The sequence below is a fragment of the Zonotrichia albicollis genome, chromosome 1 (genome assembly GCF_047830755.1).
Source record: "Zonotrichia albicollis isolate bZonAlb1 chromosome 1, bZonAlb1.hap1, whole genome shotgun sequence".
Classification (NCBI taxonomy): domain Eukaryota; kingdom Metazoa; phylum Chordata; class Aves; order Passeriformes; family Passerellidae; genus Zonotrichia; species Zonotrichia albicollis.
This window is the reverse complement of record NC_133819.1, coordinates 59794309-59812904: the sequence shown is the minus strand read 5'-3', so window position 1 is coordinate 59812904 and position 18596 is coordinate 59794309. Positions and strand designations below refer to the sequence as shown.

The window sequence follows — 18596 nt, the reverse complement described above, 5'->3', positions numbered from 1 at the left end:
AAACTCAAAAGGAGAGAATCCACTGCAAAATCTGCACCCTTGAGGAAGACGGGCTCTTTGTGTGATTTCTCATTTAAGAACATGGCATTTTATAAGAACTAGTGCCTTTGAAATCACTGGGGCCAGTGGTATGCAGAAATGAGTCCAGCAAAAGTTCTGATCAGGATTTAATGAAGTGCATCAACTGAAGGGATTCAGACACTTACAGGGGAGAAGCTTACTTTGAATGACAGTCCACTCTTACACACTTAAAAATCCTGGACTTGTTTCATGAAGAAAAAAGAAAAATGGGAATTTCATTAATGCCTTCAGGCTAATCTTTAGTTCACTCTTTCTCATGGAGTTGTTTACACTTTTGTGACACTGATTAAATGCATTGATTCAGGGCTTTCACCTGTATTTCTCAGTAAATGAATATTGTCTTCCCTTCCTGGCCACAGCACAAACACCTGTACAGTCGACATGAGATCATGCACAGTGAAGATGACAAACAAGACAAGGAGATTTTCCATAGGACAATGAGGAAGCGCTTAGAATCTTTCAAGAGTACCAAACTAGGAATAAACCATTCCAAGAAGCTCAATAAAATCCACAAACGAGACCGGGGCCAAAAAAGGGTAAAAATACTTTCACAAGGACCTAGATGTAGCCACCTATTATACAAACTAATGGGTGGGAAGGGTATAGAGGACTCTGATGGATCCTATGTCCTGCACTTATCTCTGTCCTATAGAACTTAATGAATTTAGAGCACCTAAGCAAGAAGAGATAAAACTAGGAGATAACTCAAGGGGCTTCTTCTCACATTCTGCACTTCTCTATGCTTTGGGACTCTTCTTCTGGGTGAGAGATTTCTGATCACTTGAAAAACAACAGACCCTGAACCATGCTACTACACTGTGGGGAGATTTTGCAGGATAGAGATAGCAGGATAGCATGGAGCATTCAACCAAATTTGTGTGAAACTGAGAGAACACACAACATAAAAAGAGCCAAAGTTTCTTTTTATACTCTGTCTGTACATACTTCAGGTGCAGGTGGGAAATTAGTGGCATCCACATTGAGCTTCAAACAAAGATTACAATGGATTTTAGGCTTATTCTGCTGAACTCATCATTTCAAAGGGTATCACTGCCATTGCTATCTGATGACATTAGCATTTTTGGTCACTTTTGGCTTTCTTTTCAGAGAAATAGCAGTGTCATACCAAATGGAAACATTCCTCCAGAAAATCCAGTACAAGATTTTGCTTTGAAGGAAAAAGGTAAAAGGCACTTAGAGACTGTTTTTATTTACTGAATTTTACCAGCTACATTGCCAGTAAAGCATCGCTAAAGGATTTTGTGATATGCCATAGCAAATCTGGCATTAAAAAGGGACTTCTAGTCATAGCTCAGAACTTGAGTCATAGCTCAGAACTTGGAGTGGAGATCTGCTTCATGATAAAATCATGAGATCTGCTTAATGATAAAAAGTGTTTAGAAGTTGGTTTTTTAGGAATCTGGATGACAAGCAAAATTTTAGTTGGCCTTTTTGCTCACAGTTTAAAAGTATCACATTTATATTCTGTAAACAAAACAATGCAGTGGCTACAATATAAATGAAATTTCAGCTTCTGTTAGGATAAGGTACATAGAGCTGCTAATTTTTTTTCATCACAGCAGGATATGTCTACATAAGATATCCGCCACGTAAAATTCAGTAGCTGAGATTGCATTCTTATCTGAGTTAAAGTCCACTGTTTTAGAAGGGTCTGAATCAGAGTTGAGGCTAAGCAAGCATGATATAACTTAAGGAAGGTGTAGCTTTGGAAGGAATATGTAGTCAGAGATCAGTTCCAGTACTGCTTCACCCTCCATGAACAGATCTGTCACATGGATCAGGCTTAGAAGTCTAACTGGAAGCTGATCAGCCTGAAGACTATTCCTAGCAAAAGCTGATTTTGCATATAAAGCCCAAAATTCTTTTCTGTTTTAGCCATTTTTTTTGGCATGGGTGTCAGGCATTGCCAGATGCCATGGTTGCTAACATGTTTGTTATAAAATTTTAAATTATATGTGTCACTTCAAAACTGAAATGTGGTTAAAAGCTTCTGGACTAACTTTGATTTGTGTTCTTTCCTCTGTTTATGCATGTAACTCCTTGATCTCAAAGATAACTCAAGTAAAATAGAGAGGAATTTATCTTTTCTCAGTAACTCCAAGTAAATATATTTTTCCTTATGTATCTTTGAATCCTTTACTAAGTGTTATTTTTGTTTGACTGAGAGAAGCAGTACAGGTTGGCTCCCCAAGTGTAATATTCTAGAACTACGTTGCTTCGGAAGAGCCTTCTGAATACTCATTAGTAGGTCATTCAATATTGTCTTATTAAAGAACTCTGCACAGAGATGTCATCATCTACTTAACACCAAAAACATTTAATTGGAAGGCAGACTTAGCAAGTAGTTTAGCAGCTATTGCAAAACTTATTCTACTGCAGAGAAGCAGCAATGACCTTATTAGGTTTGAAACTAATCATTATACTAATGCTCACCTGTGTCACATGATGAAAATCCTTGTTAAAGATGTATTTTTAATAACCATGACAGTATCAAACCAGCAGGAAATACCATTTTCTATCAGAACTGATACAAATCTCTAATGAAATTGCATTTTTTTTCTTTTCCCCTAGATTTGGAGTTTTCTGAATCAGAAGAAAATAATGATTATGAGACTTTGCATCTAGGCAAAGGAGTTGATTTCCTGGCTAATGTGACAAAACAAAATTTCACAGATGCTCCTGCTGGTAAAAATATTTATTACCTACAAAGAATCCCCCCCCCCCCCCCCCAATATAACAAAATGTACTATAAATACTGATGAGTTAGCTTGGTTTTTGGTTTTTTTTGTTTGTTTTTTAATTGAGTGATTTTATGTGTTCAATCTGAAAATACATTTGCTTAATATTAATGTCAACATACATATTTTTGGATATTTGGAGGTATGGAGAGCACCATATTTGAAACTGACAGCAATTGTGAATATGACTACCTAACCAGTTTTAAAGCCACTAATTATTTCTAGCAGCAGAAAATATTATTTTAGAATTATCTTACCTCACAAGACCAGTCAATATTAGTCCTCTGGAATTGTTTTTCACTTGCATTGGAACTTCGTTGTGATAAATTTTGTTCTTCTTATTTCAGGCAAGATTTCTACTTTTATGTTCACAATCCCATCAGATCCTTACAGGCTTACAGAAGTCACTGAAAAAAGCAGATTGCAGCGTTTCTGGAGCACTCAATGCTCTTGATTTCCAGCCTTGAAAGACTCCAAAATATTAGATTGAAAGCTTATAACTATATGTAACAAGAACCAAATCATATGATTTATGGAGTTATAAAATTTGGTATTTCTCTTTAGCCCTTCTGTGTTTAAGTTTTTTCAGCATGCCACTGTTTTCTCCATATGTAATTGGTACCTACAGTGAAGAAAAACACTTGTGTCGTACTCTTGTGGCAGACACCCTTACATGCAGTTTATGCATGACACTGTCTCTTAAATGCAGTTTATGCGTGACAAATTCTATGTTTGAGTATGTATAAATACACCTAGAAATAAGTGGATGGTAAGATGCAAAATGTTTATGTAAAAGCTTCTCAAACTTAATAACTGTATGAACAGGCTCCTGTATCTTACTTTTGACTGTTTCATGGCCTGCCATAGCTATTTCACACTCATCTGTTTATGGAGTGGTGAAGTTGGGGTTTCAAAACATTTTTTTATGTATTTGATTTGAATTTTCTGCACTTATTTGATGCTGTGCTATTTTTTTTTCTTCCTCTTGCTCAACACTTGTGGACTGATTGATTCTTTTATTGATTTTATATTTTGTGTCAAAATACCCCTAACAAAATTGCAAATTTGATGTGGTAACCAATTTTTTTTCTCTTTATTGGAATCCAGTATATGTCTAGCTATAAGCAAGATATATGTGTGTGTAATGGTCTGTGTATTGACTTAGTCACACACATATCAGTATGTCAGCCCATTTTTTCCAACAGCCTTTCTCCTTTTATAAAGCATCTTGCTGTATTATGAAGAAATTATTTTGATTACTTTTATTTGTCACTTATGATTTTTTTTTTTAGGAATTGATAACCCAGTATTTTCAGCTGATGATGACCAAAGTATCTACATGAAGTTCTCACCATGGTTATCCAGTGAAGACACTGTGGTACCCTCACAAAGGGCCCGAGTGCAGATCCCATATTCGCCAGACAACTTCAAACGACTCACTCCAATCCGGCTCAGCAATAAATCAACAGATTCCTTCCTGCTAGCAGATGGCCCAGAGGACCGACCCAGATCTTTTCTCCCAGAATCAACACATATGTAATATTTTAAAAGATATTATCACCTTTATTTTTTAACCAGACTTCTTATCAATCCTGAGAAGTAAACTAATTCTTCTGTTTTTTCTTCTTTCAGAAAATGTCTTTCTTTCCTGATTTCTTTGTAAAACTTAACATCTTTTATTTCCCTCTGACTTAATTAACAAAACACTTCTATATTTTCCTTCTGCAGAAGAGCTGTTCAACTATTTGCAGTCCAATGCCTTGCTACTTTTACAGCAGATAACGGTCCTTCTCTTTGTTTTCACTTGAATATTTTAAATCCTAAGAAAATACTATTCCAAGTACCAGAATATTGGGCATACATTTTCAAGTGGCTTCAGGTTTCCCGGTTAGTCAGTCCTAGATGATAAAATTGGTAACAGAATTCCCTAAAAGGAATAAAATTTTTTGACTCTGTTGCTAAGAAGCTTGAGTTAGCTGTGAACATTTTTCCAGATTATTTATCCAGTGTCCAGGAAGAAAAAATGCCCCACTGCTACAGTGCAACTATTCAGTGACACTACTGATGTACCATTAAGTTACATAAGAAAGGGGTTTAAAATGAATTGTATTTACTAAAATGCATCATATTCTCCTTGTGGGGATAATTACACAACAGAATTGTGGAGAAGCAAAATCTCATTTAGAGCTTTATCATTAAACTGTGAATTTACCTTAATCCATACCTTATTTTGAAACTAGAAAAAGGCTTAGCTTTTTGATGCATCAAATAACTTGTTGCTTCTAATGTGCTAGAGGCTTAAAATTAAATTGACTCTGGGTTTAAATTAATATCTCAGTTTCCCTTTAACTTCTGCTGTGTGGAAATTTTCCACATCATAAAATCAGCTTTCATTTTTATAATCAAGTCAGGTAGTGCTTCAAACGAGGGGGGTCAGGTCCACAGTTCAGATGTAATTGAATAGAACACAGGGCACTTCAGGGATTGTGCAATGAAACACAAAAGTGAGCGTGATCCACTTTTGTGGAATGCATGGCACAAAAAATGTGTCTTAGTGTCCTCTTAGTGTGCATCAACACAAAATGTGAGTTGAAAGTATTCTGTGTCTGGTTGATGAAACTTTGTTCAGACAAACACCTCAGGCCAAGAGTGAATACTGCTAATTTTGACATAAGAAGAATTTCACACCTCTTAAGAAGAAGTAGAAAAGGTAGTTGCATTTTTCTTCTGTTCTGGCTTCTGTCCCTTCAGAAGATGTGCTAGTTCAAGGTTAATTAGAGGAATTAACTTTCTTTACTGGAATGGCCTGGTGGTCTGTGTTTGGTTTCAGTACTGAGTTTCTTAATGATGCATCTTTGTTTATTTTTTAAAATGATGTTTTAAAATAAACACTGGATTAGTTAAAGGGCTGTGAATTACAGTCCAATATCCTGATTAAAAGTGTGAACAATGAGCAGCATTCCAAAAGGAAAATTTCACCTTGACACTTATCCACATTGAAATTCTCTTCAGTTTTTCTTCCCCACTGAGGACATAGTCACAGAATACTGACATATGACCTGCAGAACATTTTCTTGCAAGCCTTTGTTCTTTTCCTCCATTCAATTGCTTTATTTATAATTAACTTTATTATTAGGAAGATAATTAACTTTATTATTAGGAAGTGGTGTGTGTAAGTTCATTTGTGGGTATCTTTGATACATCAAAATCACTGGATTTTTGACTGCTGTGTTTCTTAATAAGTGTTTTGCAAAATTAGATTTCCCAAGCTAATAAGCATACACACTGATTACTGTCTGAAACAGTCCTCTGAATGATCTCCTTAACAAAATTCTCCCAATAGGAGAATGATACTAAAATTTCAATTAAAAGGTTTTAAAAAACAATGGAAACTGGAAGCCGAGAGTAGAAATGTTAAGTTTCTCTACATAGCTAATATATACAGAAAACTGATCATAGGTTCTGATCAATAAGAAATTGATTCCCTGGAGTGAAACCCTCTGCTACTTGATTGAAAGAGTACAATTTGTTTCAAAAACTTCTGAAATATTTCTTTGCTGAAAATCAGGAGTGTTTTAAGATACACCTTAGTGACCAGATGATGGCTCCATCTCCTAACTATCTGAAACAGGCAGTTCTTTCTAAACACTGAACTAAGTTTTGCCTGACATTCAGCAAGGATAAGAAGTTTAATTAACTCACTTCAGGTTGTCCAAGATAGAATTGGATACAGAGTAGAGTATTTCAGGAAAAAAAAAAATCTTTAACCACCCTCATTCATAAGACTTTCATAAAAATAGCCAAAAGCAAAGCCCGATAGCCAGCATACTAACAGATAAACTGTGTACAAATAGAAAACAAATGTTTCTATTTAATTATGCTTTCTAGGTGATATGGATCACGATGTTGAAATGACAGAATACTCCTCTTCAGATGATCAACTCAACCAAAATGGAAGTGTTTCAGTGAATCCCCTCCACTTCTTCCCCTCTTGTCTTCAAATGCCTTGGACACAAAACTATTCCTCATTGGAAAACAGAGGGAATATATCTCTTTCTGCTGTTTCTGAGTACATTGCTTCATGTGACCCAAATGTACCTGATCTCTTCTGGGAATCGGGTACAGATATGAAAAACAAAGAGACAGTAAACTCAGGTTATTGTTCTGAAGTTAGCTTCAAATCAGAGAATTCTCAAGAAGAGAATACTCTGCTTATGTTTGAAGGGCTGGAAGACTCTTACATGAAGGAGCCCCAAGAGAAGAAAATGTTGCTTGATATAGAAGGGAATTACAGGTCTGCTGCAGCCAGACGTGTACAAAGCCGACGTTCTTTCCACAGGCCAAAACCTCTGCATCACCCGAAGCTTCAGAAGCTGGCATCTCTTCCAGCATCTTGCCATGTCCCTCCACATTCCTTGGAACAGGAGGAAACACAGCTGTGAGCAAGAACTTAATTGAAAGAAGATGAGAAAGGGCTTTTGTAAAAATAGAGAGCAAACCTATTGGTTCATGGGATCTGCTCTAGGATGGCTTCAGATGGAAAGGGAGTGGGGTCCTGTGATGTCAGAAACACTTGAGCTTTTCTGCTGCACTTACATTTTTAAGTTCTTATTCATAATGAAAGGGTGCATATCGAGAGGGAATTATGACTCCTTGTTATTTTTTCACATAGACTGTTACAAATAATCTATTATTTTTGGAGGGCTTAACCAAGAATCTTTTCAAATGGTAAATCCTTGATGTTTTTTGACATGGAGATGGTTTATTATGCCATTATGCCATAAATACATTTAAAGGAATAGGCTGCATATGCTGCTTCAGTAATGGAATTAAGCATTTATACTATATGAAATTAAAGTAGAAGAAGCCAATGGTTAGTCTCTTCCCTGCTAAGTTGACTCTGATTGAAATGGATCAGTGCCTTTTATAAGTGCAAGCTACAGAAAAATATTTTCCTGCTTTTGAATATTTTTGTCACTGAGTGAGTAACTGTAGAATATCGACTCTCATATAAAACCTTCCAGGGAGAGGAAAGTCATGGAATCTTGACATTTAATCAAGTACTACAGGAGGGCCATTTCCTTCATTCACCTTCACTCCCTCAACTTGGTAGTACTGGAAAGAAAGAACATCCAGAATTAGCTCAGAATTTTAATTTTCATGGTCAGAAGCAAATAATTTAATATTCTTAATTAAGCTGCTCTATTTTAAATAGCCTCACTCAGACAGAAGTGTAAATATTTGTCATTTTTATTGCTGCTTTGGGAGACACCTTCCAAATACTGTTAGATTATCCTGTTAATTTATGTATCACTTTCAATAGCTGATCAGGATAGTGGTCTCTCAGATATGTTCTGCATTTTGCCACATGATTTAAGTGCCACAAAGACTCAGGATGTTGATGGTTCAAAGTATTGTACAGAGGCAGTTTGGCTACTGTGCATGTATATACCTACCTGCATTAGGAATGTCCGTTATTTTTGTACGTGGTTTCCTGTCAAATGATAGTTATGGTTGCACTGGACACTTACTGCATATGAATTAGATCTACATCATCTTGAAGACAGATGGAGACATCAGTGAAAGCCAATTCAGATGAAGACTATAAATGAAAGTGAAAACTCTGAGACCTCTCATACACGTATAATACTACATGTATAGTCCTCTGGCCATTTGGCCTTGGATGATTCCAGTCTTGAAATTTTGGCTTGAAATCTTCAGTGGTATAAATTGTAAAGGCTCTATGACATTAATAGAAGGAGAGTGCTTAGCCACTTCTGTGGTCCTAATGTGTTCCTACTTTCTACTTAATATCAGTGTAAACCATTTGTAAATGAGCTGTCACCTTCAGGGAAGTATCTGAATTGTTTAAGACTGGATCCTGGACAGTGGCTTTATGTGGTAAATTTTACTTTATCTATAGAAGTTAACAATCGTTTCACTCTACCTACCCAGATTTTGAATGGGTTTGAGATGATTCTGTGTCAGGTATCAAAACTGAGATTTACCCAGACACCCAAGAAGAGTGGAGCAATGTGTGAAAACTCATGTCCGCATCCTTTTTCTATCTTTGTCCTGTATCCAAAATCTATATGTTAGGCTGCTGCAAATTGCAGAGATGTGATGGTAAATTCCATATACAAACCTAGACAGATACAAAACGTACACCTCTAAATAACAGACTCAGAGAGAAGTGGTTCTTTTGGTATCAGCTGCCATAAGCAGCTGCCTGTTTGGTTGTCGTTGTAGGCAATGATTCAAACCAGTGTCCCTAACTGAAAAGCTTCATCACCCAGAGCTACTCTCATTAAATTTCAATAATATAAATACAGTTTTTGTGAAACTGAGTACATGTGAACATACTATTTTGATGAAGTAGAGCATATTAACACCATTCCAGATAGTATAATTGGAACAAGTATTTTAGTAATTGGCATAGATAGGTAACAGAACCGTGAGTGATCCCAAATGTTAGTACAGGTAAAGTGCAATGTGCCAAAAATCTACCCCTCTCATAGCATAATGCTGAAGTACCAATACCAAAATTGGCAAGATGCTCATCAGGTGTTGGCTTTTAAATAAAACTTTCATTTGTTATTGTTGACAATTTCAAATTGGTGACAATGACACAGAAGTCATTGCTGAGCTGCAGAGAACCACACTGTGGACTGTTTTCTGCATGCTTGTTAGACCATTACCAATCTGCTTTTGTACACCTCAAAGGTGTACCTTGAAGGTAGGAACCTCAAAGAAACATTTGTAAGTTGTCATCAGCAGATGGGAGCTTTCACCACATAACTCTTGCACAGACAAGAGTATGCAATTTTGGAAATCACATCATATGTTTTTATTGTTTTTGTAAGCTTTTAGGCTACAGAAAAGAGGATCCATAGACATCACCATATTTACAAACATAGCAGTCTCTGTGAAAAGTCAGCAGGACCCTTTATGTTTTTGAGAGGGGTGTGGGCTCTAGTATTATAAAAGAGAGGAATATCACACCATTTCAAACAACAGAAAGGGAAAGACACTATATACAAAGGGCTTATCTCTCTGTTTCAAGGACCTTAGGCATGCTCTGTATGTTGCATCACTACAGCTGAACAAATGACGGATAAAGTGGGCCATTCTGATAGCGAAGAATCTTGCATATCTGGAATATCTTGCATAATTCCTGAAGCTCCTCTGCCCCTGGAAGAGGTTTTCTAGTAGAATTGATTCTACAGCTAGGTTTTATTTGTCATAATTTCTCAGTTAGAAATGTGATGAAAAAACTTTCATGTCCCCAGTTTCCACATTTGAGAATGTACTAATACCTCATAATATACATAATAGTGGATTATAATTCCTTTTTTTTATTAAGGGCAATTGATAAATAGACATTCCCTCTCTCTACCAGGGTAAATAGAAAAAAGCAAGTTATAACAGTTGATCATTTGTCTATTTTTATGTTTTTTTGCATTCTCTTTCATTGTACATTCACATTTTCTGTGGTATGTATACATATGAGTGAAAGTGTTTGGTTACTTCTTCAGCACATTTTAATCAGTCAAGCACCACTGATTTCTATCACAGCAATATAAATTCAGAGCTGCTGAGCATACAGCCATAAGTATCTGCTATTTTTGCTCTGGTTTATTAGATTGGAATGATCAGTTGACAACTCATTCTCTTCTGATGAGGCCAGTTCAGTTCTTACTTCCCTGAAAACTGTCTGTAAATTTTTTTGTGGCATGCTCTGTAAGAAAAAGGAAAGCCTGGCATTCCACAGTTGCTATTTATTTAATAAGTAACTGTGGCCTACCTTCTTGCAAAAACATGAAATGAAGAAATATTTTTTGTTCCTTCTACATATTTTGCTCCATGAATAAAGTTGTTTTTAACAATGTTTATTATGCTGCACTATGATCTAGCAATGATAAAAAACCGAGAACTGTTGCCTGTGTTGAGATGAATTCTGTCTCTCTGAGCTATGAACCTAGTTATTGAAATATATGAAATTATGTTTAACAAATACATGGTCTAGTCAGAGATTTATGTAACAAAGATTGCAAAACAATCACGTGCCTTAAATTGTCACTCTTTGGAGTGCTGTTGTTTGGAGATATTTGTGTGTACTTTCCAAAAGGTGTCAACTTACTTCATATATTTTTAAACAAGTCAAGTTGTTCTGCTAATGTCTTTATAGAAATGTTTTCATAGTATATCATAATGAGAAGTTTGGCAATAAATTGTATCACTTTGGTGGAATCACACTGCTTTGGTGATTTAGAAAATCATTTCTTTATTACACTTGGAAAAGACTTTGCATTCAAGGATTCTGAGAAGTATGTATTTCTGCTCCCAAATCAAACTTAAAAAGGACAATGGAGTGCTGCTGGTAGTTCATGTCATTTATAAAAGACAAATCATTAAAAGCAGCAACTGGTAGATTTTCCAAGGCTCATTCTGACAGCTGCAACACTTTTTGTATAGTTCTAGTCCACTGTAGTCAATGACAGAATTCCAATTGACTTTATAAGCCACTATTTTCATCCATAGAACAGAAAGCACATATTTTGTCAAGTTATATATAGAGATGTAATCATAACAATGATTTATAATTTAAAATTTACATAAACAACATATGACATCTCATTATTATTATGTACCTTGACTGGGGCAATTAACATCATAGAAGCAAAGTTCTGACCAATCTTAGAAAATTATTTCATCAGTTTCTGCGAAGTTTCAGGAAAGCGAAGTGAAAAACTGGCTCTAGGATGTATTTATAGTTTATTTTAAATCGTGATCCTCCAAGCAATATCAACAAGGGAAGAGGTTTCTCAGATCCATCATTGAATACTGCAGTGCTTTCAGGAAGCACACGTGTGCAGGCAGAAAAGAGATCCTGGAAGGCAGTGTAGCTGTACTCATGACTGAAAAAAACGAAGGAAGTCTGAAGCAGAAGGATCACTTTAGTGCTGCTAAGATGTGAGTAGCTAAGAATGTGGAGAAACCTTATGTGTGCTAAGTATGTGCCTGTGAATACTCATGATAGAAACAATGAAAACTGAAATGGGTAAAACTGACCTCAAATGAAGATAAGATAGAGAGGTGCACACACCCCTATATCACCTGCCTAATAACCAATGCTTAATTCCTACCCACATATAAATATTTTCAAAGAATAACTCTATAATGTGCAATCTTAACTGACATCTTAATACTAACATTTCCTTCAGTGTAAAAGCAGTAGAAATGACAAATGATGTAGTCACAAATAATCCTGCATCTACATTCCAAGCTGTGAGAAAAATAATTCACATAAGTTTTAACAAAGACATAAAACTCACTTATCCAGTGACTGCAGGAAGGTACCAAGAAACAATAAAAAGGATGCTTACACAACTTGTGGTCATCCTATACTGGCTCAGAACATTACTGTATAGAGTAGAGAGTTTCATCTAGGAAATAAAAATGGATTTTGATAAAACAGGATAGAATGCAGTGACCAACTGAAGGGTGTGAGCAGATGAGCAGACCAGCAACCTGTTCACATGCAACCAGTCCCGTAAATACCATCTTCTCTCTATCTTCTTAGAGTTGTTCACCCTCAAAACACCTTAATTTCTTCCTCCCCCTGTCTCTGCTTCCTATTCAAAGCACTCTTATTCACAATGTCTTGCAGAATCCCAAGATGTATCCCATAGGCTGTAACTCTCCTTATTCTGTCAAGTGATACAGAGAGCCCATCCACTTGACTGACCTCAATGGCTTTCACGACGCAGACAATGAGGCTGGTTGTCCTCCTGTGACAGCCCTGGAAGAAGCCAGATTAGAGTGCTCCAGTTTCTCTTCTTCAGTTGTAATGTTTAGGAGACAATCACTGTCTCTCTGTGCTCCTCTGTGTGTGTGAGGATGAACTTTGTGTTTCATAATCTAACAGTTTCATTGTAGTTTCTGGGGAAAAAAAGTTCTATTGCCACCTGCTCAGGTTTAGTGTGTTATAAAAAGTATTTTTTGAGTTGATGGGTATTGAAGTCGGAGGGAGAGACCCACCTTTGTTGATCAGCATCTGACTCCATTTATTCACTCAATCAGTCACTTTTTATAATCGTGTTAAGTAAGTTCATGCATATTGCAAACCCAAGCTCACAACAGGTCAGAGATAACACACCAACCCCTCCTTATGTTTCCAATACCAAGATTTGGGTTCTCAAAACTTAATTTTGCTTTCCCAAAACAGCCAAAGATAGCATATCTACTTGTTATGAGAAAGCTGCCTGAGAACTCTGGTATGCAAGGTTCTCAAGGCCTTCATGTTTGTCACTTTTACTTGTAATTAAAAACAACCTGAGAACTTCTGCTGTTTACAGAAACCGGCTGTGAGAATTTTACTCCTCACAGCTGCCTTCTAAGCCATTTCTGAAAAAATCTCCAACAGATGGGATTATCAAGGTAAATAGTTTTACCTGCACCAAACTGTTTTTTTTTGTTTGCTAAAAATTGGTGAATTCTATCCATCACCTGACATGCATAAAGAATAACAGCATCTTTTCAAAAATGGCAATTATAATTTAGTCAATTAGCCTTTTTAGATAAGAGTTTCAGTAATACTATTTGTAACATCACTCCAGCAAACTCCTACTTCTTTGACAAATTTAAAAGACGGATCAAGCTGCCAGGTAATATACAACACTAAATTTAATCCCCTGAACACTGCCTATATTTCTTAGGATAATGAAGCTGATCAGACATTCAGAATCATAGAGTCATTTAGGTTAGACAAGAACATTAAGATCAGTGATTCCCACTGTTAATTTAACACTTTCAAGCCCACTACTAAACCATGTCCCTAATCACATATCCAGGTCTTTAAAATACCTCCATGCATGGTGACTCAAACACTTCCCTGCACAGTCCCTGTCAGTGCTTGTCAACCCTTTCAATGAAGAAATCTTTCCAGTTAGTCAATCTAAACTTCCAATCTGCAGCCTCATGGGGCAACTTGTTTCCACTTGTCCTATCACTGAGGAATGAGGCCACAATGCTAAGCTAAAAATATTTGAGACATAGGTATGTTGGAGAGCATCAAGTGTAGGACAACTGTAAAGTCTCATGCCATAACACAGGTAGGTCTGCTGTAGAAATATATTTCACAGGACAAAAACTGCACCCAAAAGTGTCAATGGAAGAAGATCTGTGTTAAATTCATCATTGGAGTGATTGCTGAACCACGTGGGATAGGTAACATTTCTGGAGCAATGTAGAATAGAGTTTTTTGGCTGCATGTGAATGGTCTAACAATAAATGTAAGTGTGCTGAAGAAACAGCTGAAGTGAAACAGCCTTTATCATACAAGAGTAAGCAAAATATTGAAAATATACATATACATATGGATATACATATGGATACAAAACCAGACCTAGTTTGGACAGAAGATAATAATTTTTTCCCGTGCTGCAAGTCTTTTTACTGCTTTTAGTCCAATTTTTACATTGCATAATTCCTTCTCGTTTTGGAACAAATACAGCTTTTTAAGAAATTCTAATTGCTATACAAATCATTTGGGGACAACCTTGTGTTGTGAATGCTTAATTTCTTTAACAGGCTTGCACTGTAAAACATTTAGCCTTTTTTTTAAATGGCAATTTTGAAATTACCAGAAACTGGTTTTGCTCATGATTTTGCTTGATGTTAGAATGATGCTTAATTCCAACATGTAATAGTCAGGAGTTAGTTTAAGATAAACAGAGATAGTTTAACCTATCTTCCCAAGCAAGCACTGCCCCTCTAGACAACTCATTTCATAAGGTGGAAAAGGAAGAGGTGGCCGTCTTCCCCTCTTTTACCTTCCTCCATACCTTGAAACATATAATTAATATCTTCAAGAATTTCCAAATCATTTGGTGATTCCCACCTGAAAAGAAATCTGAATGAATTTGTCCAGCTGTGTTGGATCTGGATACACTCTGGACAGGCCTAGAAGAAAAAAAAAAAATCTATTATGAAGGAAGGTAATGGTACTTTTGGTATACATGCGGTAAATATATGAAGAAATAAGCAGTTACTTTTCTGGGAGCAACTGAGTGTGACCAATAGGCTCTTTTTTCTAGATTTTACTAGGATTCCTAATACCTATAGCTGTTAGCAACACTACCAGTTTGCAGGAATGGAATAATGAGTTTGAATAGCCAGTGACCAGGAAATCAGATGTTGTGACAGTTTGTAGGAACCTTTGTACAGCAGGGTCAGAAAAAAAAGGAAAAAAAAAAGACTGGGACTGAACACCCAGAAGTACTTTGTGCAAATTATCAGCTTAAATCCCTGTCATGAGAGAACACAGGCTCTTGACTACATTTCTGCCATTCCTAATGAGGAAATAGTGGCACATTTCAAGCATTCACCTGACCCACCTGAGCTCTGAGTCCACTTCATGTTACATTCATATTCAAACATCCTTGAATAGGTAAATAAGAAGCAGTTATGCATTAAGAAACTACCTACATCTAGATTATATAAAGAGATGAATACTTAGACTTTTCTGCAAATAATGAACCTAGTTCCACATCCTCATTGTCAGTATTTTCTTTTGCTTTATTGGACTTTTTATTTAGGCTCACTTTTAATGATGATAAACATGTATTGAGCAATAGGGAGGCCTAGACAGTGAGATATGACAAGGGAGCATTGCAGAAGTACAGAGTACAGCATGTGACAGGTGTTAGCAATCTATGGACAGACAGCTTCAGAGAAACACTTTTTGAGTAGCTTTACGAGTTTGTTTCAGTTTGCCTTGCAAAGAGTTAGAATTTTATTACAGGAGACCACAAAATATTAGATTAGATGACAAAATCAGATTAGATTTGACTAGATTATATTACAGGATCACTAGGTTGGAAGAGACCTTCAAGATCATCGAGTCCAACCCATGCCCTAACACCTCACTGAGTGCCATATCCAATCTTTTTTAAAACGCATCTGGGGATGATGACTCCACCACTTCTGCGAGCAGACGATTTGAGAACTTTATCACTCTTTCCGTAAAAATCTTTTTCCTAATATCCAACCTATATTTCCCACAGCTTAAGACTGTGTCCTCTTGTTCTGTCAGTTGCTGCCTGGTGGAAAAGACCAACCCCCACCTGACTACAACCACCTTTCAGGAGGTTGTAGAGAGTGATAAGGTCACGTCTGAGTCTCCTTTTCTCCAGGCTAAACAAACCCAGCTCCCTCAGTTGTTCCTCATAGGGCTCGGCTTCCAAGCCCCTCACCAGCCTCATTGCTTTCCTCTGGATGCACTCAAGCACTCAAGCATCTCAATGTCCTTCCTTAACTGAGGGGCCCAGAACTGGACACACTACTCAAGATGTGGCCTCCCTAGTGCCAAGTACAGGGGAACAATGACCTCTCTGGTCCTGCTGGCTACACTATTCCTGATCCAGGCCAGGATGCCACTGGCCTTCTTGGCCACCAGGGCACACTGCTGGCTCATGTTCAGCTGGCTGTTGACCAGTACCCCAAAGTCCCTTTCCACCTGGGCACTGTCCAGCCACACCGTCCCCAGCCTGTAATGTTGCAGAGGGTTACTGTGGCCAAAATGCAGGACTCAGCACTTGGATTTATTAAACCTCATCTTATTGGACTCTGCCCATCCAACCATCTTGCTGCAGATCCTTCCAGCCTTCCAAGAGATCGATGCACACTCCCAGTTTAGCATCGTCTCCAAATATACCAATGGAAGATTCAATCCCCTCATCCATGTCATCAATAAAGGTATTGAACCGAACTGGCCCCAGCACAGACTATTGAGGGGCACCACTGGTGACTGGCAGCCAGATGGATGCAGCACCATTCACCACCACTCTATGGGCCCGGCCATCCAGCTAGCTCTTAACCCAGCAAGAACTCCTGTCCAAGCCGTAGGATAAAATTAGATTACGTTAGGTTAGATTAAGTTACATTAGAAGAGTTACTGGACCTGCTGCTCACAGAAGTGGGCTCTTTAAAACAGATGAAGTTTTACAGGAGGCCTGGGCGATATCCCGGGACCAGCCGCTGGGCCAGAGAGGCGGGATTTTTTGACCGGATGGATTGGGCTGGGCTCCGGGAGCGCGGACAGGGCAGGGCTGGGCTGGGCTGCTGGGGAGTCCGCGCCTCCCCCCGGCGCTCCGCGCTGCTCCGGCTGTGGCTGGGGGCGAGGGCATCCTCAGGGCCGGGACTCCGGCCGTCCCGGCCGCCTACCGCCGTGGCCCCGCGGCTCTCCGGCCCGGTAAGTACCGCTGCGCGCTGGGGACTTCTGACCGCGGCCCGCTCGGGCTCCTCCGCCTGCTCCTCGCCGGTTTCCGGGAGAAAGGCGCTGGAAGGGTTGGGATTAGCAAAATTTAGAAAACAAGTCTTGTCCTAGCTGGCAGAGTTTCAGACCTACAAAGCTATGACAGAAGAAGGGATAGCAGGGCTCAAACAGCCCCTGTGTTCCGATTTAGCAATTTCCCTAGACAGTGTTTTCCAGGGGCTTTCCAAAGATCACCGTTTGTTTAAACTGCGCTCCCTATAGTCCTGAGCACGGTTGTGTTCACACCGAATTGTTAGGCTTTCTCGAGGTCTTATTTCCCTGGCACGATCATAACCTCACTGACAGCTACAGTTACATGTGAAATATTTAGGAAGCCACACTATAGTATGATGGCCTTTTGTTTGGGAGAAAAAACATAAGGGCACACCTTTGTCCCATGCTCCAGGTGCCCGATGGAGGAATGGACTCCAGTTATAATATTCAAGTAGAGCCACGTGCCATGATTGTGCTACCACTTGCATGTACAAACAACATGACCTTCAATGCTGCCATCACTATAGAAAACAAAGTTCACTTCATATCATAAGCCCCTGAAAGGTATGCTTTGGGGAATTACCATTCTCTGTCCTACGAAAAACATTGCTCACCAACTGCAAGTTAATAACCTAAACTTTTTCTCCCCTTAGAAAGACAGAATAATTTAGAGTGGAAAAGATCTTTAAGACTGAGTCCAGCAGTAAACCTAATACTTGCCACTCCTCTGAAACATGTCCCAAATCACCACACCTGTGAGTCTTGGAAATACCTCCAGAGACAGCAACTCCACCACTGGCTTCCCTGGGGAGCCTATTCCAGTGCTTGACAACCCTTTCAGTGAGGAAATTTTTCCTAATATCCAATCCAGACCTCCCCTGGTGCAACTTGATGCTGTTTCCTGTCATCCTATAATTTCTTATTTGGAAAAGAGCCCTAGACCTGCCTTGCTCAATAGTTAGAGAGTGATTAAGATCTTCCCTGCGTCTCCTTTTCTCCAGCTGAACAACTCCAGCTCCCTCACCTGCTCATCATACTTGATCTCAAGACCTTTAAACAATTTCATTGCTTTTCTTCAGACACCCTCAAGTTTAACAAACAGATTCAAGGCTATTAATTCTTATGTTTAAACTGTGAAAATCAAGAAATCAGAGCATGCTGTATCTTGGTTTTTTAATATTCTATAACCTGGCTATTTTCATTTTAATTTCTCTTCTCCTTTGGCAGATTACGTGCTCTTTACATCTCATGCCCACAGGTTTCAGTTGAGTCAGAGCTACCTCTTTTGAAGCTGCAGATCACAGACGTTCAACTAGTAAAAATAGATAATATCTTTTTAAGCAGCAGACCAGGGTGTTAAAATTTACTAAGCTGTTCCTTTTGATACACAAGACTTTTCTGCATTGCAAGAATTTCTGCTCTGCCTGAAGGTTTTGCATTCCATG

The 18596-nt window shown here is 38.1% G+C and overlaps 1 protein-coding gene across 3 annotated transcripts in view; it reads left to right on the top strand.

The window, feature by feature from the left end:
* Window positions 1-11086, top strand: part of SLC9A3 (solute carrier family 9 member A3) — a 57065-nt gene extending 45979 nt beyond the window's left edge. The window contains exons 13-17 of one of the 3 annotated variants that reach the window (XM_026790245.2): window positions 441-617; window positions 1189-1264; window positions 2674-2787; window positions 4133-4376; window positions 6729-6868. In XM_026790245.2, coding sequence (XP_026646046.1) covers window positions 441-617; window positions 1189-1264; window positions 2674-2787; window positions 4133-4376; window positions 6729-6732 — 615 coding nt within the window. In that variant the 3' untranslated portion in view covers window positions 6733-6868. Of the gene's footprint in view, window positions 1-440; window positions 618-1188; window positions 1265-2673; window positions 2788-4132; window positions 4381-6728 lie in introns of those variants that run through there. The other 2 variants (XM_074542136.1, XM_005481801.3) reach the window with 2 other exon arrangements.
* Window positions 11087-18596: the final 7510 nt, after the last annotated feature.